The sequence below is a fragment of the Pecten maximus genome, chromosome 13, assembly GCF_902652985.1.
Source record: "Pecten maximus chromosome 13, xPecMax1.1, whole genome shotgun sequence".
In the NCBI taxonomy this organism is placed as follows: Eukaryota; Metazoa; Mollusca; class Bivalvia; order Pectinida; family Pectinidae; genus Pecten; species Pecten maximus.
In genome coordinates this window covers 6,892,241-6,920,167 of record NC_047027.1, presented here as the reverse complement: position 1 = coordinate 6,920,167, position 27,927 = coordinate 6,892,241, and the positions used below count along the sequence as shown (strand labels likewise).

The window sequence follows — 27,927 nt, the reverse complement described above, 5'->3', positions numbered from 1 at the left end:
TATCTTACGTGATGTCAGCGTTGGTGTGAAGGCCCAGAGCCTCTGGGGAGTCGACCAATGGCAGGTTTTCTATGAAGGCCATGGTGTCATCAATACCCTTTACTTTGGGGATCTTGTATCCAATATAGAACTGGAAACTGTCCAGGAACATGAAGTCTCCAAACCACACCTAACAGTCAACAAAATAAAACCAATGATTCTATAAAGTCAGGGTGGTGGAATGGCGGTATCAAGTCAGGATTTTTCTTAACAGGTAAAAAACCAACGGAACTTGAAAATAAAATTTCAGAGAAACTGATCCTTTTTATTTATTTGATCCTTTTTGTTAATTGATTAAGACTTCGGAGCATGTAGTGTCAAAACACAATCAGAATGTTTAAAGAGTTGTTTTTTCCATGTCAATGTGACAGCCTCAATAAGAAAATAAATTGATACCTGTAACATATACCAAATATGTATTATTACCCGACTGTGATAACAGAGAGTTAATGGAACACATGGCTAACTTACCCTTCCAAATGTATTGAGGAGGCGCTTGTCATAGTCATCAGTAACTCGACCACCATACTGTACCTCTCCTAACATGTACCGCACCGTGGTCCAAGATATACCCTGTGTAATACAGACAAAACTAAATGGTACACTTTTCTCTGGCTAATATTTGGTTGAAATTCTTTCAGCCATATTTGACGTTAAGTGCTCTAAAAAAATCATATGACGGACAAAAGGTGTTGCGACATGGACTAAGCTGAATTTTCCAAGTATTAAACAATATAATGATTATTGTATTTCCAAATGTTTGTCTAATTTTATACCTTTTTAGGATCAATATCATCCAGGTGGTTCTGAACAAATTGTACACTGGCCGTCCAATCAGATGAGTTGAACTCGTAGGGAATGTTCCAACCAAGTGGCCCAAACTTTCTCCTCTCCTTCAAACACGTATAAACAATACATACTAGTTTCTCTCCTTCAAACACGTATAAATAATACATACTAGTTTCTCTCCTTCAAACACGTATAAACAATACATACTAGTTTCTCTCCTTCAAACACGTATAAATAATACATACTAGTTTCTCTCCTTCAAACACGTATAAACAATACATACTAGTTTAACTGTTGAGCATTAAATTATGACTTACTCACCTTTATTACAGTCGATAGATTGCTATAGTGAGATAGGCCATGTAGCTGACTGTGTGATGTTATAACAAGTGTTTTACTATGAGTATATACTACGATATTACTGAAGACACTGTTAGATATCCTCTATATACTACGATATTACTGAAGACACTGTTAGATATCCTCTATATACTACGATATTACTGAAGACACTGTTAGATATCCTCTATATACTACGATATTGATAAACATTTCATTTGTTATGTTTATAATAAACATTTAATCTGTCTTTCTGTGTGCATATAAACAGACTAACTCTACTTTGTGACGTGTTGACCTACCTGTACCACTGTGTGAAGGAAGGAGACTCCAAACAACATAGGTTTCCACTGCATCAAGGTATTGATATCTAGATAGTCCTGTGTGATGCCTGCGTACGTACGCTTCAGACCCGCCTTGATGCCCTGTGGTGGTTCATTTGTAAATTTGATGGAAGACTGCAAAAACAAACGGAGACAAATGGTAAGCATAGAAGAATTGAGGTAGTAACTTATAAGTGATTATTGTTATGACACAAGTAGCAATTTATCAACTGTAATTGTATTGTATTTATCATGCAATAAGTCCAGGGGACCAGCATAACCTCTAAATTCATATAAATGCAGGTGTCACATTTATTGCAAAATAAGAAATAGCAGGATAAGTGCCATTGATCTGTATGCTATTTTAGACTTGCGTCCACAGGAGATCACAGAGTTGATAAACAGTAGTGAGCCGATTGTACCTGTAGAAGACTGATGGGGAAGGCAGGATGGACCTCGGTCGTGATCCACACTCGAAACTCCTCATGGACTTGCTGGGTCTCTACAATTGTCTCCAGTAACTCATCCATGAAATCCAGACCAAGATGGCAGTTCTGTAGCATGGCGAACCCACCCTGTGGTAATATAAAAATACTCAACTCAGTGCATTATCAATACTTAATATTTCAGTAACTAGTTTGTACTCCACCCTTTGTTGACGTCCTTTCATTCGATATATAGATATTGTCACTAAGGCTTGTAGGCCTGGCTATTTTTAGTACTTTCCTGGTCAGGCTGGTCTTCATATATTTCAGTACATGAGCGATGACCACATCAAACACATTATATATGGCACTTTCACTATTAAATTATTTTACTCACAGACTGCATGAAGAGACTAATTAGTTTTCTGGCATGAACTTCCTGACCTTGTCCCATGGAAATAGCTCGGAATTCTGAAACATTAAAACGATATCAACTTTAATCCTTTACTGTTTTGAGATAGTTTTCTGCACTATCTTGGTTCTATGAGAAAGAACAATATATATCTGTCTTGTATCTTATGTCTGTCTTATGTCTGTCTTATATCTTATACTATCTTATGTCTGACTTATACTATCTTATGTCTGTTTTATAACTTATACTCTATCTTATCTCTGTCTTATAACTTATACACTATCTTATGCCTGTCTTATATCTTATACTCTATCTATGTCTGACTTATAACTTATACACTATCTTATGTCTGTCTTATATCTTATACACTATCTTATGTCTGTCATAACTTATACACTATCTTATGTCTGTCTTATATCTTATACACTATCTTATGTCTGTTTTATAACTTATACACTATCTTACGTCTGTTTTATAACTTATACTCTATCTTATGTCTGACTTATAACTTATACACTATCTTATGTCTGTCTTATATCTTATACACTATCTTATGTCTGTCATAACATATACACTATCTTATGTCTGTCTTATAACTTATACACTATCTTATGTCTGACTTATATCTTATACTATCTTATGTCTGTCTTATATCTTATACTCTATCTTATGTCTGACTTATAACTTATACACTATCTTATGTCTGTCTTATATCTTATACTATCTTATGTCTGTCTTATAACTTATACACTATCTTACGTCTGTCTTATATCTTATACTCTATCTTATGTCTGACACGAAGTCGTGACAGTTGTATATGTATAATGTGTGACTTCTTGGTTTTGTGATTGTAAAACTGAAGGGGTAATTTTTTTAGTGATAGGTTATTTACGGTAATTCAGTATTGAGCCTAGACTGAGGGTGGAATAGATGTATTACAAGAGATATTACGGTATTTTATGGGGTGTAACTATAATACAGCATGGCCTGTTTACTCAGTTCTGATTGGCCTATGCTCAGAATGTCAACCAATCGGAGCACGCCTTGCTCTGGGTTGGGGGAAGCACATGGAGAAAATGGCGAGGGACGGACGGCCACATTTTGGGCCATAGAAAATACGCATTAGGATGAGATAAAAGGGAGTTCAGGACGTTCCCAGGGGTGAGTCCAAATCTGTAAAACTTGTATTTTCCATTGGTATTAATTGTATAAGCTGTCAAGTCCATATTTTTGTGTATTTTTACATAACATGACTTGGTGAAACAGCGGTGTAAAATTCACGTGAGGAAATCTATGGAATTGTGTTTTGAAGTAATATAATGACCACTGTGTGGCAATAGGAATAAATGTTAGCTCTAGAAACTGTTTATATAGCTAGACAAGATAGGTTAGAAGTTATTTTTGTAATATAAGTTGTAAAAGTAAGTTACGGTATTGAATGCAGATTTTGCCGAACTGCGGTATTGTTTGGTCACGGCACAGTAGTGAGAAATGTTATTGTTTGTTTTATATAGTTCAATTGATATGACCAGACTACAGTATGGGCTCGGGCTGAGTGAGTAGCCCGGACGCCTGGATATGGGTGCCATGTTTCCGTCCGGCGACAGGTAGTGTTCCGGAGGAGTGCCCACATGTGATGTCCTCGTCGCCCGTTTGTATGACCCACGGCTTTTCCTAGGACAGCTAATTCCAGCTTCGGGATGATCGTCGTTGCATACCAAACACGATACGGCCCAAGACAGGTGTTGTGGAGAGCAGAGGATCGTGACAACCCAGTAGAACTAGGTTACATGTACAGTAATGTTAGTGCCGAACTATGATCAGTATGTGTGTACAAGTGTACCGGAAGTGATGGTGTTGCCGAACTGTTTCTATGTTTACATTATCAGCTGATTATTGTCTTTGTAGTGTTTGTACTGGTTAAAGTACTTGGATCATCTAGGATGAACTGTATTATCAATTAACATTCACAGTAATAACTAAGTGATTAATTTGGAGAGAAACATCCAGTGGTATAGGATATTTCGGTGATATTTGGTATTTGAATATACTCTGGATAGATTTTTGAGTATGAGAAAATTATCCTAGTCCTATATGTATTATGAAGTGTCGAGTGTGTGAGGGATCCCGTAGTATGATGAGAATTAGGGTTATTTGTTGTGATAGGTAGTACTTATATTGTATGTTATGTCATTATTTGTTCTTGTGTAAATAAATTGTTAAGTTTACATATTTGCTTTTAGTTATCTGTTGGTAGCTTCCAGGTCTGTAAAGGTATTGGCCCTCGGGTTCGTGACATATATGGTGGCAGCGGTGGGATAATTATTCCCCTTTGTAAATTATAATTACATAATTCTTTGTGTGGTGGGAAGAATTTTTATTCCTAGTACATGGAGTTTTGTGGTTATGATAGTTTTGGATAATTAATTTGAACTAGTCCTTAAATATCTAGACCTGGCACTACTAACAGTTAGCTGTTATGTAAAGGCACACTTATTAGGTGACCTGTAATTTATATGTAGGTCAAGGTCATTCTTGATTGCTCAAGGTCAAGGTTATGTTGTTACTATTTTTGGATAACTGTACTGGTCAAATGTGATACTGGAATAATATTATTGAACCCTGGGAAACGTCTGAACAATTGTAATTAATCTTTTGATAGATTAAGTTTTTCTGTCTAGTAGTGTGCTTCGGAGTTTATGATAGTTAGCTGTAATAAGTATTATTAGTAACTATTATTTTGATGTTCCTCGATACGTATTAGGTATTATTTTGCTGGATCACCTATTACCTGGACGCGTACGGTACAATGGATCGATTGGAGCAATATCTCGAGATGGGTGCCAAGTTGGGCCTAGCTGAATCGGGGCTACAAGAATACGTATTGAAGCTCCAAGCGGAGGAGCGTGATGTTAGGGCTTATGAACGAGAAGCTCGTGCAAGGGAGGAGGAACGTAAAACTAAAGAGGAGGAACGTAAAACTAAAGAGGAGGAGAGGAAGTTCAAACTACAGGAACTGGAACTCTCCAGACAAAAACTCGCCATGGAATTAGAGATGCAGAGTCAGAGGAGACAGGAAGCTGAACAGAGCTTTCAGCGTCAAAAGGAGCTGATTTCGCTCCAGGGGCATGTGAGTATGGATACAGGAACTCATGGTTCACAAGCGAGCCAGGAAGCCAGAGGTTCTGGAAGTCATTATATACCGAAGTTACCTCCCTTCGACGAACAAAAGGATGATATTGATGCGTATATCATGCGTTATGAAACTTTCGCGAGATCTCAAAGGTGGGCTGAGGAACGTTGGGCAGTGGGACTTAGCGCGTTGCTTAAGGGAGAGGCTCTCAGCGTGTATTCTCGGTTAGCACCGGATCAAGCGTTGGATTATAAAGAACTGAAGGAGGCCTTACTTCGGCGTTTCAAATTTACAGAAGAAGGATTCCATAAGAAATTCCGTCACAGTCGAGTGGAACATAGCGAGACTGTCGGACAATTTGCCTCGCGATTGGGTAACTATTTGGACAGGTGGTTGGAATTAGCGAAATGCGAGCAAACTTATGCAGATCTGAGAGACATGATGATTAGGGAGCAGGTGTTATTGTGTTGTAACCAGGAACTTACATTGTTTTTGAGGGAGAGAGCACCCGACAGTGTAAAGGCTCTCGTGAACCTTGCTGATAAATTTGTCGAGGCACGTGGCGGGGTGGCCAAACCATTCCTGCAACAGAGATCGACAGGGAGATCCCAGGATAACTCTAATCAGCATCGGAACCAGGCAAGTCAGCCGTCAAAAGGGTCGGACCGGCTAAACAACAACATGTCTACTAAGCGTCAGAACAACCCAGCTAACCCTAGAACGTGTTTTATATGTGGGAGTAGCGACCACCTGATGGCTAAGTGTCCCAGAAAACAGAAGTCTGGAGTTGGAGCGGTAACTAAAATGCATCATAGGAGAGTTGACCGAGACAAGGGAGATAACTCGTCTCGGGACACAGGAAACACTGAGAACTTGTTAAGTGAGAGTGTATCTTCACACCAGAGTGGAGTACCGATGCCAGTGCTGCCGGGTTTTGTGAACGGTAGAGAAGTTAAAGTGCTTAGAGACACTGGATGTTGTGGAATTGTGGTTCAGAGACAGTTAGTTAAGGATTCTCAGCTGTTAGATATGACTCAAACTCTTCGTTTGGTAGACGGCACTGAACGACAAGTGCCCGTTGCCAATGTGGTCGTCCACACTCCGTATTTCAGTGGGGTTACCAACGTGTGGTGCATGGACAATCCTTTGTATAGCGTGATCATTGGGAATGTCCCGGGGGCTGAACCGCCGGACAAACCAAATAAGAACTTCGATCAACCATCTACAGTAGCTGCAGTGGAAACGCGTGCACAGAAACAAAAAGAGACGGTGCTTAGGAAAACTCAGCTCAGGGTGGCTCCATCTCTGAAAGATGTGGCAACCCATGAGGAATTAAAGAAAGAGCAACAGCAGGATAAAACGTTGATGAAACTAAGGACTTGGGCAAACAGTAACCATACTAAGGAAGAAAAAGGAGTCAAAACCCGATTTGTTGTGTCCAAAGACTTATTATATAGGGAATTGGAGGAGAAGGGTAGTACGAGAAGACAATTGGTGGTGCCGAGAAAATTTCGTGAAACAGTGTTAAATCTAGGCCATAATTCTGTCATGGCGGGACATTTAGGCATTGCAAAGACTACTAACCGGGTGTTAGCAGAATTCTTCTGGCCAGGTTGTCGGTCAGACATTAGGAGATACTGTAGATCCTGCGATGTATGTCAAAGGACGGTGCACAAGGGGAGTGTCAGAAAAGTGCCACTGGGTGACATGCCTATAATTGACAAACCGTTTGACAAGGTAGCTGTGGATATAGTTGGACCATTATATCCCGCTTCGGATCGTGGCCACAGGTATATCCTTACTGTGGTGGATTGCGCTACTCGCTATCCTGATGCGGTACCGTTAAAACATATTGAAACAGAGGACATAGCAGAGGCCCTAGTGGATGTGTTCAGCAGGGTTGGTGTTCCTCGAGAGATATTGTCAGACCGAGGCTCTCAATTCACCTCGGGGGTTATGAAGGAGCTCAGCAGATTACTATCAATGCGGCAGATGACAACCACTCCCTATCACCCTGCCTCTAACGGATTAGTGGAAAAGTTCAATGGCACCCTGAAACAGATGATGAAACGGATGTGCGTCGAACAACCTAGGAACTGGGATAAATACATCAACCCAGTGCTTTTTGCGTACCGGGAGGTTCCACAGGAAAGCCTTGGCTTTGCTCCATTTGAGCTTATATACGGACACAGCGTCAGGGGACCTCTGAAAATATTGCGTGAACTTTGGACTAAAGATATTCAGGACCCGGATGTGAAATCTACCTACCAATACGTTGTGGATTTAAGGGACCGACTTGAGAAAACTTGTGAACTAGCCCATGAAAACTTGAAAGTGGCCAAGTTCAAACAGGCACGTAACTATAACAAGCATGCTAGAGACCGGAGGATGCAAGCCGGAGATCAAGTGTTGGTGTTGAGGCCTATAAAGCACAACAAACTGCAATTACAATGGATGGGACCCTACAAAATAGTATCTAGGGTTGGTGATGTGGACTATCAGATCGACATGTCTGGTAAACTGAAGACCTTCCATGCAAACATGCTAAAACAGTATCATAGCCGTGTTGCCGAGGCGACACCTGCGGGAGTCTTTGAATGTGCCAGCATAGCAGTCATTGAGGAGACATATGAGGACAGTCGCGATGGAAGAATGGACAGAAACGAGGAAAACCCCCTTTTGCTACCTAACGTGGACTCGACGGAAACAGTATCTGATGTACATATATCGGACGATTTAGCGCGAGACCAGCGTACACAAATTTTGGAGCTATTGGAGCAACATAAGGATGTTCTTACCGACCTTCCGGGTCGTACCTCGTTGGCAACGCATGACATTGTAACTACGACATCAGTCCCAGTACGGGTAAAACCTTATCCGACTCCACTACATACTAGAGAGACAATTAAAGAGGAAGTGGACAAAATGTTGGCCATGGACATAATAGAACCATCCGACTCTGAGTATTCATCTCCCATAGTAATGATAAGGAAACGAGACAGTACTTGGAGGTTTTGCATTGATTATCGCCAATTGAATAAAATCACAGTCTTCGACGCAGAGCCGATGCCTTCCCCTGACGACTTGTTTGCTAAGCTGTCTCAGTGCAAGTATTTCAGCAAATTTGACCTTAGTAAGGGGTACTGGCAGGTTCCCTTAAGCCCGGATGCGAAGAAGAAAAGTGCGTTTACTACATCCTTCGGCCTATTTCAATTCAAGGTAATGAGCTTTGGTCTCCAGAATGCACCCAGCACCTTTAGTCGTCTAATGAGAAAACTTTTGTCAGGCATGCAGCACATAGACAACTTTTTGGACGACATATTGATATTCACCAAAACCTGGGAGGAACATGTCAGGGTTCTCAGAACCCTGTGTGAACGACTGCGAGATGCGAATCTCACAGCGAGACCGTCAAAGTGCTTTGTGGGGTTTCACAGCCTGGAGTGCTTAGGACACATAGTTGGAGAAGACAAACTTCAACCTACTCCGGAGAAAATAGCAGCCATCCAAGCAGCCGCACGACCGACTACGAAAAAACAAGTGAGATCCTTTATTGGGCTGGCCAATTACTATAGGAAGTTCATTCCAAACTTTGCTACTATAGCGGTACCTCTCACCGACTTGACTAAAAAGGGCATGCCAAACCATGTACAATGGACTGACGCACAGGAAAATGCGTTCGTGAGTCTGAAGAAACATCTGACTTCAACCCCTATCCTTCGTCTACCGGACCTGGAGAAAACGTTTACACTACGTACGGATGCATCAGACCTGGGAATCGGGGCCATTTTGCTGCAGGATACTGATGATGAGATGCACCCGATAGCCTATGCTAGTCGCAAATTGTTACCTCGAGAGCGCCGTTACTCGGTTATGGAAAAAGAGTGTTTAGCAATGGTGTGGGGAACTGACAAGTTTGCGCAGTATCTGTTGGGACGCGAGTTTCAGGTTGAGACTGATCACCAACCATTAACATGCCTTTCAAACAAAAAGGTGGCCAACAGCCGAATCATGCGATGGGCCTTATTGCTACAGCCATTTCGGATGAAAATCAAAGCCATTCCTGGATGTGAAAATGTAGGAGCCGACTTTCTTAGCCGGGTATGAGCCCGACAGCGTGTCGGGTGTATTGTGATTAGAAGACTGTTTGTAAATATCCGTAGAACTGTGTAACCAATAGTATAGACAACAAGGTAGTTGGTCTATCCAAAAAGGGGGGAGATGTCACGAAGTCGTGACAGTTGTATATGTATAATGTGTGACTTCTTGGTTTTGTGATTGTAAAACTGAAGGGGTAATTTTTTTAGTGATAGGTTATTTACGGTAATTCAGTATTGAGCCTAGACTGAGTGTGGAATAGATGTATTACAAGAGATATTACGGTATTTTATGGGGTTTAACTATAATACAGCATGGCCTGTTTACTCAGTTCTGATTGGCCTATGCTCAGAGTGTCAACCAATCGGAGCACGCCTTGCTCTGGGTTGGGTGAAGCACATGGAGAAAATGGCGAGGGACGGACGGCCACATTTTGGGCCATAGAAAATACGCATTAGGATGAGATAAAAGGGAGTTCAGGACGTTCCCAGGGGTGAGTCCAAATCTGTAAAACTTGTATTTTCCATTGGTATTAATTGTATAAGCTGTCAAGTCCATATTTTTGTGTATTTTTACATAACATGACTTGGTGAAACAGCGGTGTAAAATTCACGTGAGGAAATCTATGGAATTGTGTTTTGAAGTAATATAATGACCACTGTGTGGCAATAGGAATAAATGTTAGCTCTAGAAACTGTTTATATAGCTAGACAAGATAGGTTAGAAGTTATTTTTGTAATATAAGTTGTAAAAGTAAGTTACGGTATTGAATGCAGATTTTGCCGAACTGCGGTATTGTTTGGTCACGGCACAGTAGTGAGAAATGTTATTGTTTGTTTTATATAGTTCAATTGATATGACCAGACTACAGTATGGGCTCGGGCTGAGTGAGTAGCCCGGACGCCTGGATATGGGTGCCATGTTTCCGTCCGGCGACAGGTAGTGTTCCGGAGGAGTGCCCACATGTGATGTCCTCGTCGCCCGTTTGTATGACCCACGGCTTTTCCTAGGACAGCTAATTCCAGCTTCGGGATGATCGTCGTTGCATACCAAACACGATACGGCCCAAGACAGGTGTTGTGGAGAGCACAGGATCGTGACAACCCAGTAGAACTAGGTTACATGTACAGTAATGTTAGTGCCGAACTATGAACAGTATGTGTGTACAAGTGTACCGGAAGTGATGGTGTTGCCGAACTGTTTCTATGTTTACATTATCAGCTGATTATTGTCTTTGTAGTGTTTGTACTGGTTAAAGTACTTGGATCATCTAGGATGAACTGTATTATCAATTAACATTCACAGTAATAACTAAGTGATTAATTTGGAGAGAAACATCCAGTGGTATAGGATATTTCGGTGATATTTGGTATTTGAATATACTCTGGATAGATTTTTGAGTATGAGAAAATTATCCTAGTCCTATATGTATTATGAAGTGTCGAGTGTGTGAGGGATCCCGTAGTATCATGAGAATTAGGGTTATTTGTTGTGATAGGTAGTACTTATATTGTATGTTATGTCATTATTTGTTCTTGTGTAAATAAATTGTTAAGTTTACATATTTGCTTTTAGTTATCTGTTGGTAGCTTCCAGGTCTGTAAAGGTATTGGCCCTCGGGTTCGTGACATAACTTATACTCTATCTTATGTCTGACTTATACTATCTTATGTCTGACTTATAACTTATACTCTATCTTATGCCTGCCTTATATCTTATACACTATCTCACGTCTGTCTTATATCTTATACTATCTTATGTCTGACTTATAACTTATACTCTATCTTATATCTTATACACTATCTTATGTCTGTCTTATAACTTATATACTATCTTATGTCTGACTTATAACTTATACACTATCTTATGTCTGTCTTATAACTTATACACTATCTTATGTCTGTCATAACTTATACACTATCTTATGTCTGACTTATATCTTATACACTATCTTACGTCTGTCTTACAACTTATACACTATCTTATGTCTGTCTTACAACTTATACACTATCTTACGTCTGTCTTACAACTTATACACTATCTTATACTCTATCTTATATCTTATACACTATCTTACATTGAAATAAAATTGACATCACATTATGAGTGGTTATGTGACTTACTTTAACCATCGCCTTCCCAACAAAGTAAATTTTCTACCAGCTTGAGGAATACAAATAAACACAACTTGATGTCATGATTATAAAGCCTACCAAGTTGAAAAGTAATTGTTAGATACTCTTACTGCAGAAGATCTCCACACATGATTCAAGTACAGTAACTGTAAGTTTTGATATTTTGGTGTCAGCACACTTTGGCAGGGTGATCTATTTTGGTGTGTCTAAATCTGCCTTTTCCATCAACCCGTGTCTAATTTTGGCATGCTCAGGTGTTCATATTGCATCCTGATTTCTAACATCTGAGACACAGATAAAAATGTATTTTCTTCCGTGCATTGTTGAAGTTTTATCATTGTCATATGGCGATTGCTTTTGAATTAAGTCATGGTGGTTCATAGACTGGGCGATCCACTGTGACCATAAAACTGACCAAGTTCACTTTTTTGTTTTGATTACAAACAAGTAATTAATTCTGACATATCTATTGATATATTGAATTGCCATAATATATATATATAAAGCCAGTACAAGTGTCAGCAAACCTAATATGTATGATTTAAAGTTTTGGCTGATTGCATTTAAACAAAGAATCAATCAAAACAACCTAAACTTACCCGAGCTACAGTACCAGCAGTACTCATGTTTAACAACAGTCAAAACAAAATTTCACACTAAAGTACAAATTATCACAAATATTAACAATACCTTTATTGAAGAAGGTAAGTTAAAACAACACATTTTGTTCAAACATGCTGATAAAAAAAATCCTCTCTAATCTGGAAGGTTGGGTAAAGAATTACCTAGATTTAGCTTCTTACAGAGGCCTTCTATCTGGCAGGTTGGGTCAAGACTTAACTAGATTTAGCTTCTTACAGAGGTCTTCTATCTGGTAGGTTGGGTTGAAGACTTACCTAGATTTAGCTTCTTACAGAGCCCTCTATCTGGTAGGTTGGGTTGAAGACTTACCTAGATTTTGCTTCTTACAGAGCCCTTCTATCTGGTAGGTTGGGTCAAGACTTACCTAGATTTAGCTTCTTACAGAGCCCTTCTATCTGGTAGGTTGGGTCAAGAATTACCTAGGTTTAGCTTCTTACAGAGCCCCTCGATCTGGTAGGTTGGGTCAAGACTTACCTAGATAAAGCTTCTTACAGAGCCCTTCTATCTGGTAGGTTGGGTCAAGACTTACCTAGGTTTAGCTTCTTACAGAGCCCCTCTATCTGGTAGGTTGGGTCAAGACTTACCTAGATTTAGCTTCTTACAGAGCCCTCTATCTGGTAGGTTGAGTCAAGACTTACCTAGATTTAGCTTCTTACAGAGCCCTTCTATCTGGAAGGTTGGGTCAAGACTTAACTAGATTTAGCTTCTTACAGAGCCCTTCTATCTGGTAGGTTGGGTTGAAGACTTACCTAGATTTAGCTTCTTACAGAGCCCTCTATCTGGTAGGTCGAAGACTTACCTAGATTTAGCTTCTTACAGAGCCCTTCTATCTGGAAGGTTGGGTCAAGACTTAACTAGATTTAGCTTCTTACAGAGCCCTTCTATCTGGTAGGTTGGGTTGAAGACTTACCTAGATTTAGCTTCTTACAGAGCCCTCTATCTGGTAGGTCGAAGACTTACCTAGATTTAGCTTCTTACAGAGCCCTTCTATCTGGTTGGTTGGGTCGGAGCCCATAGACAGTAGACATATGAGGGGTGTTCTGTTGTCACTCTCTTGCCATGTTGCCTCTAAGTTGAGTATGACGGATTCTGCATATTGCAAACCCATTGCGTCCCCAATAAACTTTCTGGCCTGAGGAATGGTTCTGTCTGGACACCAGGATCTAAAACCAACATACATAAATTGTATTATAATTACTGCTGGTTCTAAATACTTATCTCATCTCAACCCTTCTACTCAAACCAAAACTAAAACTGCATCATCCAACATGTTTTCCATAAAAAGGACTGAAGAGATCACTGACAATAATTACAGAAATTCCTTATTCAATCAATCCTGACAAAAATATACGGAGACAAAATTTTCCAAAATATATTCCTCAACCCAGAAAGAGTGTATCGAGAGTGCTTACCTGATGAGCAGCAGTTTGCGGAAGGAATCAAGTGAAGCACTGTAACCGTCTGGGATCTGCTCCTCCTCTGGAGCCTCGGTATCAAACCATGCTTTCCATCCTTTTTCGTTGCGGGATACCTAAACAGATGTTATAGCATTACCATGCATTTCCTTCACTTGTATTAGCAACATCAGGGGCACCAATCGGGTTTAAAAAAATCTGTTACTTAAAGAAACATAAGAATAAAAAAATGGCAGTCAATTCTGCCAAACTATACCTTCAAAATGATACACCTTAATCTTCACAATTTTATCATAAGCTCAGAAAATATAAACCACAGTATCATTATAATAGTGGCCCACCATCTAAATATTTCCAAACATTAAGTTTCGACATTTGTATTGAAAGTCATGTCAGCAGTGAATAAGATATTACAAGGTGTTGATACCAACATGTGAACTGATACCAACAGATGATGAATTAAATTGAAATTGAACAACTGAATTGTGGTTAAATTTACAATACAAAGCAGCAGTGACTTTGAGAATTAGCCCAACAGAACTGAGATTTTGTGTATGTATTTCAATTAATATTTTGTAAGTGATTTCCAACCAGTGATTTTTGTCTTTTCTATTATACAACTTAGAAGTCATAATTGCACTTGAATTTACCTCAGTCTAGTAATTTGTAAATTGAAATCTTTTAAATCAATATTCATGTAGACTGAATGGAAAACAGGCAAGTACCTGATTTAGAATCTCACTGAATTGAGGGAGTCCGCTGAGCTGTACGAGATTGAGCCATGTCATGTCCATGATCCACCGTGCTGGTTTTGGAGTGACAGCATTCAGATCCAATGCAGCACCACCTGTCATCACACCAACCCAATAAAAGATCAACAACAAATCTACTAATCAGATACTTCCTTTGGTCATATTCAAAATTCCACTTCAATCCTTTCTTCAATCGGATTCAAACTTTTACTTCTGGGCTTTTTCTGAGGTGGTTAATGGGCCTCATCCGTAATTGACATTATTTAATACCAAAGACAAATTCATAAAGTTGGCAGTTTATCACAAAAAAATAATTCCCAATTCCCCAAACCTCTTCTCAAAATGAGACAAAATGCCCCCATCCCAAATCAGTGAGAAAAAGCCCAGTACTCTGTCTGATACTTTCCTCCTTCACATTCAAACTACCATTCACTACGATACTTTTTTCTATCTGATTAAAATTTCTACTCACTGACAGATACTTTCTTCAGTCATATCCAAACTTCTACTCACAAGATAATTTCTTTGGTCACATTCAAACATCAAATCACTAATAACACTAACAGATACTTTCTTCAATCTGATTCAAATTTACTCAAAATACTTTCTTTGGAAATATCATTTGATTTTTTAATTGGGGTTGAATATAGTGTAGCAGCCTTCATGAGGACATCAGGAATCTGAAACGGAGGACAAGTACCTTTGATGAATGTCTGGAACTCCTTGGGTCTAACCTGTCCCTTCTGTATGTTGATTTTGAAGGTAACAAGCAGTGTGAAGAGGAACTTGTGCTCCTCATATAAACTACGACAGGTGTAACGGAAAACCTCATATGTCAGGAACTCTATGATGTTGTTGATCCTCTTGGCTGGTACTGGGCTTTTCTCAGATCTGTCAAATGTTAGTGACAAAAAACAAATGTTTGTATGTATTACTTCCAAAGATTCATTAACAAGGAGAGTGGCCCAGTAGGCTTGACAGATTACAGATGTATCCTCTAGATATAATGGTAGAGTTAATTACAATAATTTATAAGGTCTTAATATAAAGATTCATATGAAATACCTCATTTTGTTCTCATGACAAGTTGATTTCAAATAAATCAAAATAGCAAATTATTGTCCACTTAATTTCTAAATAAATATTCTTTAGAGTAACAGTAGGATTGGGTAGGCTAAAATGTCTTCTGACAGAATAGACTACCAGGCAATCATGACAAGAAGATGACATCAAATGAGTTTTGTGATGGAAGTGCAGTCTTACTTTTGCATAGAGATGTCAAATAGGCCAAGGAACTGTTTGAGGGAAGTCTGGTACATCTTGTTGACCATACTCATGTCACAGACGAGGAAATACAAGATACTACCTCGTGTGGCCACTGTGCCAATAGATCAAACAACATCATAACAATTCCTTAATCCACTGTTACAGAAGTTATTCATCTAAGCACATCAAGTTTCTCCATGGAGATAAATTGTTTCTGGCAAACAACCTTTCCTACTAATGGCTTTTTCAGAAATATCTGAGTGGGAGGTATAGGAGGCACTTATATAAAAATTTAAAGAGGTGGTGGTAATGGTGGAGTAACTTTCAATTTTCTAGCATTCCTTATGTATAATATGTTTTAATATTTGATAGGTGGTGGAGTCTGGAAAAAAAATGTAATAATTCTATACTGTGAAAGTAATGAATTCAGATATCTTGTTCAGACTATGAAACAGTAATCTATCATCACTACTAAACAGCTATCAATTTGGACTTGAGAAGGTCAGTATTAGTTTACCGGGTCTGTACTCCTCTCTGGCTTCATTGATCTTGATCTCAGTTTCTGCAGCCACAGTCAATTTCTCACTGACCTCAGCTGCAGTGACCTTGGTGTTGGACAGTACTTGTATGAGGGACTCATCGTCCACCAGTGAGCCCTGTCAAATATTTTGGTTTTGGAAATGTCTTTATTAATTTTTCAAAAAAATAACAAACATGATACTTTAGTTTGCACTTTTAATAATTTTTTAAATCCAGGAAGTTATTTCAATCATTGAATCACCTGTTATTTACCGGTTCAGTGATTTATCAAACTGATCAGGAATTATGTGGATTTGAAAAATAATGATAGATTATTGTATACAGTCGAACCCACTTAATTTGAAATTGGATATATTGAAATATCGTTTAATTTTAAGTGAAATAAAATCCCCGTCCAAATGCCTTCTTTGTCTTTGTATTGTTTCATCGGTTATATTGAAATTGGTTTATTTGAAATATCACTTTATTTGAAAGGAAAGTATTGAAAGTTGCCAAGACTGGCTTAGATTATATAATTACCGGCCGTTACAGTATGTGCGTCTGATCAATAGATAGGTAAAAATGAAATGCTGATTTATACAATACAAATATATTGTGACTTTTAATCTTTAAATGCGTTCGTTATGAGCATGAATCTGTATTTGTTTACGAATATACCGTGAGGGATACAGCTTATCTTGGCTTCTAATACATATATACATCGAAATTGACTCTCATTTAACTACACACGAGACAATTACAAATGACGAGGCCATTATTAGGGATTCAACAGAAAATGACAACAACGTAACCAGAACAGTGATATTGACAACAACCCTCAAACAATTCGTGAAAATCCATCTATCATCGACACACATGTCCGATTTCAGACGGTAGTTCTTGGAAAGTAGCCCGGATGTACCTGAACCTGTTCTCACGTGTGTCTGCGAACTCAACATAAACAAAAACAAGCAACAGTCGAAGACTTCTCCCGTCGAACTTAACATTATTTTTTATAAACTGTGAAACTATTATCATTTTGGAACCGATTGCAAATACTGACTAAGTAAAATCAACTACAGTGGAACTTCGTTAACTCGAAGTCGACGGGACCACGAAAAAACTTCGAGTTATCCGAGTGTTCGAATTAAGCGAGTTATCATTTTTGGTGAAAAGTTTGGTCAATATTTGTCAACATTATATAATCATTATAACTTCGCTCTGTCGCTCATCAGTTTAGTGTGAACTCTGGTCAATACATGTACATATATATGTAATGTTTCGTTATGTCACTTGTGATTTGGTGTAGTTTTGCCGATATACAGTCACGATAAAGTTTCTTTCACTTAGTCACTTCAGTAACGATCTGATGTGCAAGTCATGTTTGCAAAAGGTAAACGATAAAACGGAATTCGACAAAATAACAAGTTATTAATGTCAAAACAAATAACCGTTTAAGTTTAACACAGAATGCATACAAAACGTAACAGAACCATTACCTTTTATTGGACATATATAAAATACTGTTTGAACGGCCTACTTACTTTTTATTGATAACCACGCCATTTCCATGTGTATTAGCACCGGAAGTTGGGCTGCGCATGTGCGTATAAAATGTTACTGTAACTGAGTTGGCGTTTTATCCGATTTAATAGACAGCACTGACCGTTACAGTTGTACTCTGAACACCTCGGCAGTAATTACGCTATTGTTTCAGCAGTTTAAAGATTTAATAGGCGCCGGTGACTGTGTCATTTCTACACCTGTAAAAACATCAGCCGGGTAGATCTACCGGTGTGTCAGAGATTAGTTCCGCTTGAGCGAACGGGTAGATGAGTTGTTGACTATCGTGTGTACTGATATCGGCGACCGCCTTGGGAAATTACCTGATGTAAGTAAAGCAGTACTTTTTATCACCAAGACTTGTTGTTATAAGATTCAACCGACAATTTCTTTTATGAATTTATGAAACACTTATAATAGCATGTAGTTTAGTAGTGCCGATATGTTCAGTATTACAAACGGAATTTAGCTCTTAAAAAATGTCGGCGTTTGCCACCGATCGACGAAAATTATACTTCGAGTTATTCGAACATTTCAAGTAGGATTTTTATTGTTGGGACCAAATTTTTACTTCGTATTATCCGAGTTTTTCGAGTTATCCGAATTCGAATTATCCGAGTTTTTTTTACTAAGATAAAGAGAGAATTCGGCCGGGACCGGCGAGGTACTTCGAGTTAAGCGGGGTATTCGAGTTATCCGAGTTCGAGTTAACGAAGTTCCACTGTATATTGATTAATGGTGTGTTGTTTGACGTAGCGCGGTACTGAAATATGTCAGCAAAAGGCTGGATCCTGGTTATATTGAAAACCGGTTAATTTGAAGTATTTTTCATTCCCCAAGCATTTCAATATATCCGGGTTCGACTGTACTAATTTTTTTTTATGCAGCAGCTTAGAAAGTCAATCAAACTAAAATATAATTACAGAATAAACACACAGCAAATGTTGGTTGGATTGTTACCTTAGTGCTGGTGAGTTTGTACAGAAGATTATCCTCCAATTCCTGCATCTTCCTCTTGTTCACTGTAACATCTAACATGAGTTTGGCACGGTCAGCCTCCAGTTCCTGTACATAAAACACATCACTGTTAATTTACACAGTAACATCTAACATGAGTTTGGCATGGTCAGCCTCCAGTTCCTGTACATAAAACACATCACTGTTATTACACTGTAACATCTAACATGAGTTTGGCACGGTCAGCCTCCAGTTCCTGTACATAAAACACATCACTGTTATTACACAGTAACATCTAACATGAGTTTGGCATGGTCAGCCTCCAGTTCCTGTACATAAAACACATCACTGTTATTACACAGTAACATCTAACATGAGTTTGGCACGGTCAGCCTCCAGTTCCTGTACATAAAACACATCACTGTTATTACACTGTAACATCTAACATGAGTTTGGCACGGTCAGCCTCCAGTTCCTGTACATAAAACACATGTATCACTGTTATTACACAGTAACATCTAACATGAGTTTGGCACGGTCAGCCTCCAGTTCCTGTACATAAAACACATCACTGTTAATTTACACAGTAACATCTAACATGAGTTTGGCATGGTCAGCCTCCAGTTCCTGTACATAAAACACATCACTGTTATTACACTGTAACATCTAACATGAGTTTGGCACGGTCAGCCTCCAGTTCCTGTACATAAAACACATCACTGTTATTACACAGTAACATCTAACATGAGTTTGGCACGGTCAGCCTCCAGTTCCTGTACATAAAACACATCACTGTTATTACACTGTAACATCTAACATGAGTTTGGCACGGTCAGCCTCCAGTTCCTGTACATAAAACACATCACTGTTATTACACAGTAACATCTAACATGAGTTTGGCATGGTCAGCCTCCAGTTCCTGTACATAAAACACATCACTATTACACAGTAACATCTAACATGAGTTTGGCATGGTCAGCCTCCAGTTCCTGTACATAAAACACATCACTGTTATTACACAGTAACATCTAACATGAGTTTGGCACGGTCAGCCTCCAGTTCTTGTACATAAAACACATCACTGTTATAACACAGTAACATTAGGTCTCAAAGTGAATATTTTAACCAGGTGGCCTATATTTGGCAACCAAGTCATAAAATCTAGGCACCAATTGGAACAAGAGGCCCATGGGGCCTGTATCGCTCACCTGGTTGGATTTGACCAAATGTCAAAATAATGTTCATGTTCAATTTATTCATACACATACTCTCTAAGAGACTGAAAGACCCTATGGATTATTTTTACAACCTAATTGTGTTTGAAGAAACTAAGTCCCTTAGGCTGGGGAAAGACCCTTGGGCCTCTTAGACTCCGCCCCTCAGGCCCCTGGGTGTTCAGAGTAAAATTTATACAAACTCTGTTCCCCTCCCCCCAAGGATGTTCCTGACAAAATATGGTTCTAATTCATTCATAACTTTATGACTTGTAGCAATTTAAAGACTAATCTCTATTCCCCTATTTGGCCCCGCCCCTCAGGCCCCTGAGGGTTCAGAGTAAAAATTTATACAAACTCGGTTCCCCTTCCCCCAAGGATGTTCCTGACCAAATCTAATTAAAATCCATGAAAAATTTTATGACCAGTAGCGATTTAAAGACTAATCTCTATTGCCCATATTTGGCTCCGCCCCTCAGGCCCCTGGGGGTTCAGAGTAAAAATGTACACAAACTCTGTTCCCCTTCTCCCAAGGATGTTCCTGACCAAATTTGGTTCTAATTCATTCATAACTTTATGACTAGCAGTGATTTAAAAGATTAACCCTATTTCCCCTATTTGGCCCGGCCCTTCAGGCCCCTGGGAGTTCAGAGTAAAAATTAATACAAACTCTGTTCACCTTCCCCCAAGGATGTTCCTGACCAAATCTAGTTAAAATCCATTAAAAACTTGATGGCTAGTAGCGATTTAAAGACTAATATCTATTTCCCCTATTTGGCTCCACCCCTCAGGCCCCTGGGGGTTCAGAGTAAAAATGTATACAAACTCTGTTCCCCTTCTCCCAAGAATGTTACTGACCAAATTTGGTTCAAATTCATTTATAACTTTATGACTAGTAGCGATTTAAAGGATTAACCCTATTTCCCCTATTGGGCCCCACCCCTAAGGCCCCTGGGGGCCAGACCAACCATTTATACAAAATTGGTTTCCCTTCACCCAAGGATGCTTCAGACCAAACATGGATCAAATCCGTTTATTCCTGCAAAAGAAGAAGGATTTTAAAGAATATGCAATATTCCCCTATTGGGCCCCACCCCCCAGGCCCCTGGGGGGCCAGACCCACCGTTTATACAAAATTGGTTCCCCTTCACCCAAGGATGTTTCAGACCAAATATGGATCAAATCCCTTTATTCCTACAGAAGAAGAAGGATTTTAAAGAATTTGCTATATTTCCCCTATTGGGCCCCACCCCTACGGCCGCTGGGGGGCCAGACCCACCGTTTATACAAAATTGGTTCCCCTTCACACAAGGATGTTTCAGACCAAATATGGATCAAATCCCTTTATTCCTACAGAAGAAGAAGGATTTCAAAGAATTTGCTATATTTCCCCTATTGGGCCCCGCCCCTCAGGCCCCTAGGAGGCCAGACCCACTGTTTATACAAAATTGGTTCCCCTTCACCCAAGAATGCTTCAGACCAAACATGGATCAAATCCCTTTATTCCTGCAGAAGAAGAAGGATTTTAAAGAATATGCAATATCCCCCTATTGGGCCCCACCCCCCAGGCCCCTGGGGGGCCAGACCCACCATTTATACAAAATTGGTTCCCCTTCAACCAAGGATGCTTCAAACCAAATATGAATCAAATCCCTTCATTTCTACAGAAGAAGAAGGATTTTAAAGAATTTGCTATATTTCCCCTATTGGGCCCCACCCCTACGGCCCCTGGGGGGCCAGACCCACCGTTTATACAAAATTGGTTCCCCTTCACCCAAGGATGTTTCAGACCAAATATGGATCAAATCCCTTTATTCCTACAGAAGAAGAAGGATTTCAAAGAATTTGCTATATTTCCCCTATTGGGCCCCGCCCCTCAGGCCCCTAGGAGGCCAGACCCACCGTTTATACAAAATTGGTTCCCCTTCACCCAAGAATGCTTCAGACCAAACATGGATCAAATCCCTTTATTCCTGCAGAAGAAGAAGGATTTTAAAGAATATGAAATATTCCCCTATTGGGCCCCACCCCCCAGGCCCCTGGGGGGCCAGACCCACCATTTATACAAAATTGGTTCCCCTTCACCCAAGGATGCTTCAAACCAAATATGAATCAAATCCCTTCATTTCTACAGAAGAAGAAGGATTTTAAAGAATTTGCTATATTTCTCCTATCGGGCCCCGCCCCTAAGGCCCCTGGGGGGCCAGACCCACTGTTTATACAAAATTGGTTCCCCTTCACCCAAGGAGGCTTCAGACCAAATATGAATCAAATCCCTTCATTTCTACAGAAGAAGAAGGATTTTGAAGAATTTGCTATATTTCCCCTATTGGGCCCCGCCCCTAAGGCCCCTGGGGGGCCAGACCCACCGTTTATACAAAATTGGTTCCCCTTCACCCAAGGATGCTTCAGACCAAATATGAATCAAATCCCTTCATTTCTACAGAAGAAGAAGGATTTTAAAGAATTTGCTATATTTCCCCTATTGGGCCCCGCCCCTAAGACCCCTGGGGGGCCAAACCCACCGTTTATACAAAATTGGTTCCCCTTCACCCAAGGATGCTTCAGACCAAATATGAATCAAATCCCTTCATTTCTACAGAAGAAGAAGGATTTTAAAGAATTTGCTATATTTCCCCTATTGGGCCCCGCCCCTAAGGCCCCTGGGGGGCCAGACCCACCGTTTATACAAAATTGGTTCCCCTTCACCCAAGGATGCTTCAGACCAAATTTGGTGAAAATCCACTGAGTAGTTTAGGACTAGTAGCGATTTAAAGGAAAAGTTGACGGACGGACGACGGACGACGGACGCTGCGCCATGCCATAAGCTCACCGGCCCTTCGGGCCAGGTGAGCTAAAAATTAATCCCCAGCCAAGTTGTCTTAACTTAACGCATATTTACAAAAATTTTTAGGGGCCATGAAGGTACCTTATAGGTCAATAACTGGTCGCCAATGGTGAATTTATGGTGCTATGGCCACTAAAATAGGCATCACTGGAGCCCTGGACATCTATCATGAGCTTGGCACAGTCAATCAACAGTCCCTGTACATAAACATATCTCTCTTCTTATACGGTAAACATCAGCTGGTCCGAGTGATGGTACTACTGCGTGAACCACTGACAATCTTATAACTACTGCTCACTCACAAATAAAGAACTACCTGAGACAACAATCATCATATTTTGGTAGAGGCCTGAAACTGGTTTAAAGTATGCATCACAGACTTGTGATCCATGTATAGAATTGGTGAAAACAGATAATGTTCTGTCCATAACCATGATGATTAGAGTTTGTGTTTGCCTGTCAAGGAATGTTTTATACTTTTACAAGAAAGTGGCAATTTGAAAACACTTGAGTTTCACAGGGATTATTTTAGAGGGGACCGTGGGGCCATTGGATGCAATGTGTTGTGATCGGAACTGTGATACATGACGTTCAAGGCAGGTAAATCAGCTTAAATTGCTTCAATATCAAATGTGATAATTTCATCAAAACTCAAAGAATTTGCAAAATGTCTCCCCTAAACATCCCCATAATGCTGAAATGTCATTACAAAACAAGCAGAATGAAAATTAAAGTAGAACTGTTGTCCACCTACATTTTTCTCTGTCATGATGACACGACCTAGTAGCTGATCCTCTAAACCCTTCATAGTGACAGTGAAGTCGATGATGGCTGTCCTGGCACTCACCTAGTAACACATAAATAGTCCTTTCAGTTTTAGCATAAATTATGATGATAGTAACACAATGACACTCACCTAGTTACACATAGACAGTCCCTTCAGTTTTAACATAGTAACACAATGACAAAAAGTCATTTTTATAACAAAGTAACAAATAAACAATCTTACAGTATGTAACAATACCAATGTTTTTAAATAAATGTCTTAAATCAGGAATTACCCAAATATCATTCAAGCTAAAACTTTATTCAATTATACTGAATCTAACATAGATATTTCCCATTAATTCATGGTTTCTTTTAGTTTAATAATGCATAATGTTGTATAAATCCTGATCAACTCCAGGTCTCACTTCTTCCCTGTCCAATAGTATCTGACCTATTTAACACTTTTAAATCAATAAAATACAAAATTCCACATTGAACTAAATTAAACTTCTCTGGCTGTTTATTGGGAGACTGTCCCTCGGTAACACTTACTTCTGGAGTGTAGGAAGGGTTTGGCAGTTTGGTGGTGATATACAGGTAAAAATCATTCATCACATCACATTCTTTGTCTCCTACTTTGACCTACAAATCAATGAGGATAAAGACTCATATTGATAACTTGAGTCAATAAATCTTAAACAACATATTTCATCAAAAGTACACCAAAAACTCATTCAATCATGATTAGTTTTAACCAAAACAATTATTGTACCAAGTTTGAGCTTATTTTAGATGATTGATTTATTTGCCAAGATCCTAGCTTATACTTACAATATGCATATGGAATCTATCTAAGGTGTTTTGACAATTTGGCAATTTCTTTGATTATTTCACAACAGAAGGAAATGGTTCTTCTGAAAATGAATTCTATCAAACTGAAGATCCAATGTTGGTGAGAGATTACCTGGTAGAGTAACTAAATTTGAGATTACCTGGTAGAGTAACTAGATTTGAGATTACCTGGTAGAGTAACTAGATTTGAGAATGCCTGATAGAGTAACTAGATTTGAGATTACCTGGTACAGTAACTAGATTTGAGATTACCTGGTAGAGTAACTAGATTTGAGAATGCCTGATAGAGTAACTAAATTTGAGACTATCTGGTAGAGTAACTAGATTTGACAATGCCTGATAGAGTAACTAGATTTGAGATTACCTGATAGAGTAACTAGATTAGAGATTACCTGGTAAAGAAACTAGATTTGAGATTACCTGGTAGAGTAACTAGTTTGAGATTACCTGGTAAATTAAACTAGATATGAGATTACCTGGTAGAGTAACTAGATTTGAGATTACCAGGTAGAGTAACTAGATTTGAGATTACCTGGTAGAGTAACTAGATTTGAGAATGCCTGATAGAGTAATTAGATTTGAGATTATCTGGTAAAGAAACTAGATTTGAGATTACCTGGTAAATTAAACTAGATTTAAGATTACCTGGTAAAGAAACTAGATTTGAGATTACCTGGTAGAGTAACTAGATTTGAGAATGCCTGGTAGAGTAACTAGTTTGAGAATGCCTGGAAGAGTAACTAGATTTGAGATTACCTGGTAGAGTAACTATATTTGAGATTACCTGGTAGAGTAACTAAATTTGAGATTACCTGGTAGAGTAACTAGATTTGAGATTACCTGGTAGAGTAACTAGATTTGAGAATGCCTGATAGAGTAACTAGATTTGAGATTATCTGGTAAAGAAACTAGATTTGAGATTACCTGGTAGAGTAACTAGATTTGAGATTACCTGGTAGAGTAACTAGATTTGAGAATGCCTGATAGAGTAACTAGATTTGAGATTATCTGGTAGAGTAATTAGATTTGAGATTACCAGGTAGAGTAACTAGATTTGAGATTACCTGGTAGAGTAACTAGATTTGAGAATGCCTGGTAGAGTAACTAGTTTGAGAATGCCTGGAAGAGTAACTAGATTTGAGATTACCTGGTAGAGTAACTATATTTGAGATTACCTGGTAGAGTAACTAAATTTGAGATTACCTGGTAGAGTAACTAGATTTGAGATTACCTGGTAGAGTAACTAGATTTGAGAATGCCTGATAGAGTAACTAGATTTGAGATTATCTGGTAAGGAAACTAGATTTGAGATTACCTGGTAGAGTAACTAGATTTGAGATTACCTGGTAGAGTAACTAGATTTGAGAATGCCTGATAGAGTAACTAGATTTGAGATTATCTGGTAGAGTAATTAGATTTGAGATTACCAGGTAGAGTAACTAGATTTGAGATTACCAGGTAGAGTAACTAGATTTGAGATTACCTGGTACAGTAACTAGATTTGAGAATGCCTGATAGAGTAACCAGATTTGAGATTATCTGGTAAAGAAACTAGATTTGAGATTACCTGGTAAATTAAACTAGATTTGAGATTACCTGGTAGAGTAATTAGATTTGAGATTACCAGGTAAAGAAACTAGATTTGAGATTACCAGGTAGAGTAACTAGATTCGAGATTACCTGGTACAGTAACTAGATTTGAGATTACCTGGTACAGTAACTAGATTTGAGATTACCAGGTAGAGTAACTAGATTTGAGATTACCTGGTAGAGTAACTAGATTTGAGAATGCCTGATAGAGTAATTAGATTTGAGATTATCTGGTAAAGAAACTAGATTTGAGATTACCTGGTAAATTAAACTAGATTTAAGATTACCTGGTAAAGAAACTAGATTTGAGATTACCTGGTAGAGTAACTAGATTTGAGAATGCCTGGTAGAGTAACTAGATTTGAGAATGCCTGGTAGAGTAACTAGTTTGAGAATGCCTGGAAGAGTAACTAGATTTGAGATTACCTGGTAGAGTAACTATATTTGAGATTACCTGGTAGAGTAACTAAATTTGAGATTACCTGGTAGAGTAACTAAATTTGAGATTACCTGGTAGAGTAACTAGATTTGAGAATGCCTGATAGAGTAACTAGATTTGAGATTATCTGGTAAAGAAACTAGATTTGAGATTACCTGGTAGAGTAACTAGATTTGAGAATGCCTGATAGAGTAACTAGATTTGAGATTATCTGGTAGAGTAATTAGATTTGAGATTACCAGGTAGAGTAACTAGATTTGAGATTACCAGGTAGAGTAACTAGATTTGAGATTACCTGGTACAGTAACTAGATTTGAGATTACCTGGTACAGTAACTAGATTTGAGAATGCCTGATAGAGTAACCAGATTTGAGATTATCTGGTAAAGAAACTAGATTTGAGATTACCTGGTAAATTAAACTAGATTTGAGATTACCTGGTAGAGTAATTAGATTTGAGATTACCAGGTAGAGTAACTAGATTTGAGATTACCAGGTAGAGTAACTAGATTCGAGATTACCTGGTACAGTAACTAGATTTGAGATTACCTGGTACAGTAACTAGATTTGAGATTACCTGGTACAGTAACTAGATTTGAGAATGCCTGATAGAGTAACTAGATTTGAGATTATCTGGTAAAGAAACTAGATTTGAGATTACCTGGTAAATTAAACTAGATTTGAGATTACCTGGTAAATTAAACTAGATTTGAGATTACCTGGTAAATTAAACTAGATTTGAGATTACCTGGTAAATTAAACTAGATTTGAGATTACCTGGTAAATTAAACTAGATTTGAGATTACCTGGTAGAGTAACTAGATTTGCATGCAAACCTATGTATATCTTCATACAAGTCCCCCCTTTAACTTACTTTGAATGTTGAACCTGATTTGATGAAATTTTTTTCCAAGACATTGTCAAGAGCTGGGTCAAGTTCCTCCTCAGCATCTTCTAGCAGGAGAGGGCGTCCCAGAGACAAGGCATCCTCAAGATGGGTACGGAAGTACTTGTGGTTCAGAGAGGTGACCTGTGTAAGATTATACATTATTATCGGTGGGTACAAAATTAATGTTACATTGCAAATAGTTATATACAAATGTATCTTTCTGATGGAGGCTACAATATTACTAGCCACAGAATATATGTGGTCAAACTGAACATTTGTAACAATGTTATGAAGTGAAAGGCCATGCAATTAATATTTTCATCAATTTCTGATCGGTCCTCAGGTCAATGGTTGGTTCCCAGAAATGTGTCTTTTTTCGGGGAAATGCTTAAAAATCTGCATTTTTCTTAATTTTGGTTCTTAAGATCGAATATTAAGATGAGTGACACAGGAAATAAGCACAAGCATTTTGTAAAACTTATCTAACTGACCTGGAGGTCGCGATCTTTCTCTCTGTTCTT

The 27,927-nt window shown here is 38.8% G+C and overlaps 2 protein-coding genes across 2 annotated transcripts in view; one reads left to right on the top strand and one right to left on the bottom strand.

The window, feature by feature from the left end:
• The window catches only part of LOC117340386 (dynein heavy chain 8, axonemal-like), a 33,312-nt gene that overhangs the window by 4,680 nt on the left and 705 nt on the right, over nt 1-27,927 (bottom strand). Inside the window, exons 2-18 of the mRNA XM_033902148.1 lie at nt 27,898-27,924; nt 27,392-27,547; nt 24,190-24,279; nt 23,624-23,716; nt 18,811-18,915; nt 16,286-16,424; nt 15,766-15,880; nt 15,203-15,393; nt 14,476-14,597; nt 13,748-13,866; nt 13,296-13,498; nt 2,313-2,386; nt 1,913-2,065; nt 1,470-1,625; nt 816-932; nt 511-612; nt 9-169 (exon numbers count right to left, since the gene is read on the bottom strand). Coding sequence (XP_033758039.1) covers nt 9-169; nt 511-612; nt 816-932; nt 1,470-1,625; nt 1,913-2,065; nt 2,313-2,386; nt 13,296-13,498; nt 13,748-13,866; nt 14,476-14,597; nt 15,203-15,393; nt 15,766-15,880; nt 16,286-16,424; nt 18,811-18,915; nt 23,624-23,716; nt 24,190-24,279; nt 27,392-27,547; nt 27,898-27,924 — 2,123 coding nt within the window. The remainder of the gene's footprint in view (nt 1-8; nt 170-510; nt 613-815; nt 933-1,469; nt 1,626-1,912; nt 2,066-2,312; nt 2,387-13,295; nt 13,499-13,747; nt 13,867-14,475; nt 14,598-15,202; nt 15,394-15,765; nt 15,881-16,285; nt 16,425-18,810; nt 18,916-23,623; nt 23,717-24,189; nt 24,280-27,391; nt 27,548-27,897; nt 27,925-27,927) is intronic.
• Nucleotides 3,343-11,120, top strand: LOC117340982. The gene is made up of 3 exons (XM_033902775.1): nt 3,343-3,488; nt 3,842-10,051; nt 10,405-11,120. The coding sequence occupies exon 2, from the start codon at nt 5,137-5,139 to the stop codon at nt 9,565-9,567; it is 4,431 nt and encodes a 1,476-aa protein (XP_033758666.1). The 5' UTR covers nt 3,343-3,488; nt 3,842-5,136; the 3' UTR covers nt 9,568-10,051; nt 10,405-11,120.

Excerpts from the sequence above, each read along its gene's own strand:
- LOC117340982 (XM_033902775.1), top strand. The coding sequence starts at position 5,137 with ATGGATCGATTGGAGCAATATCTCGAGATGGGTGCCAAGTTGGGCCTA.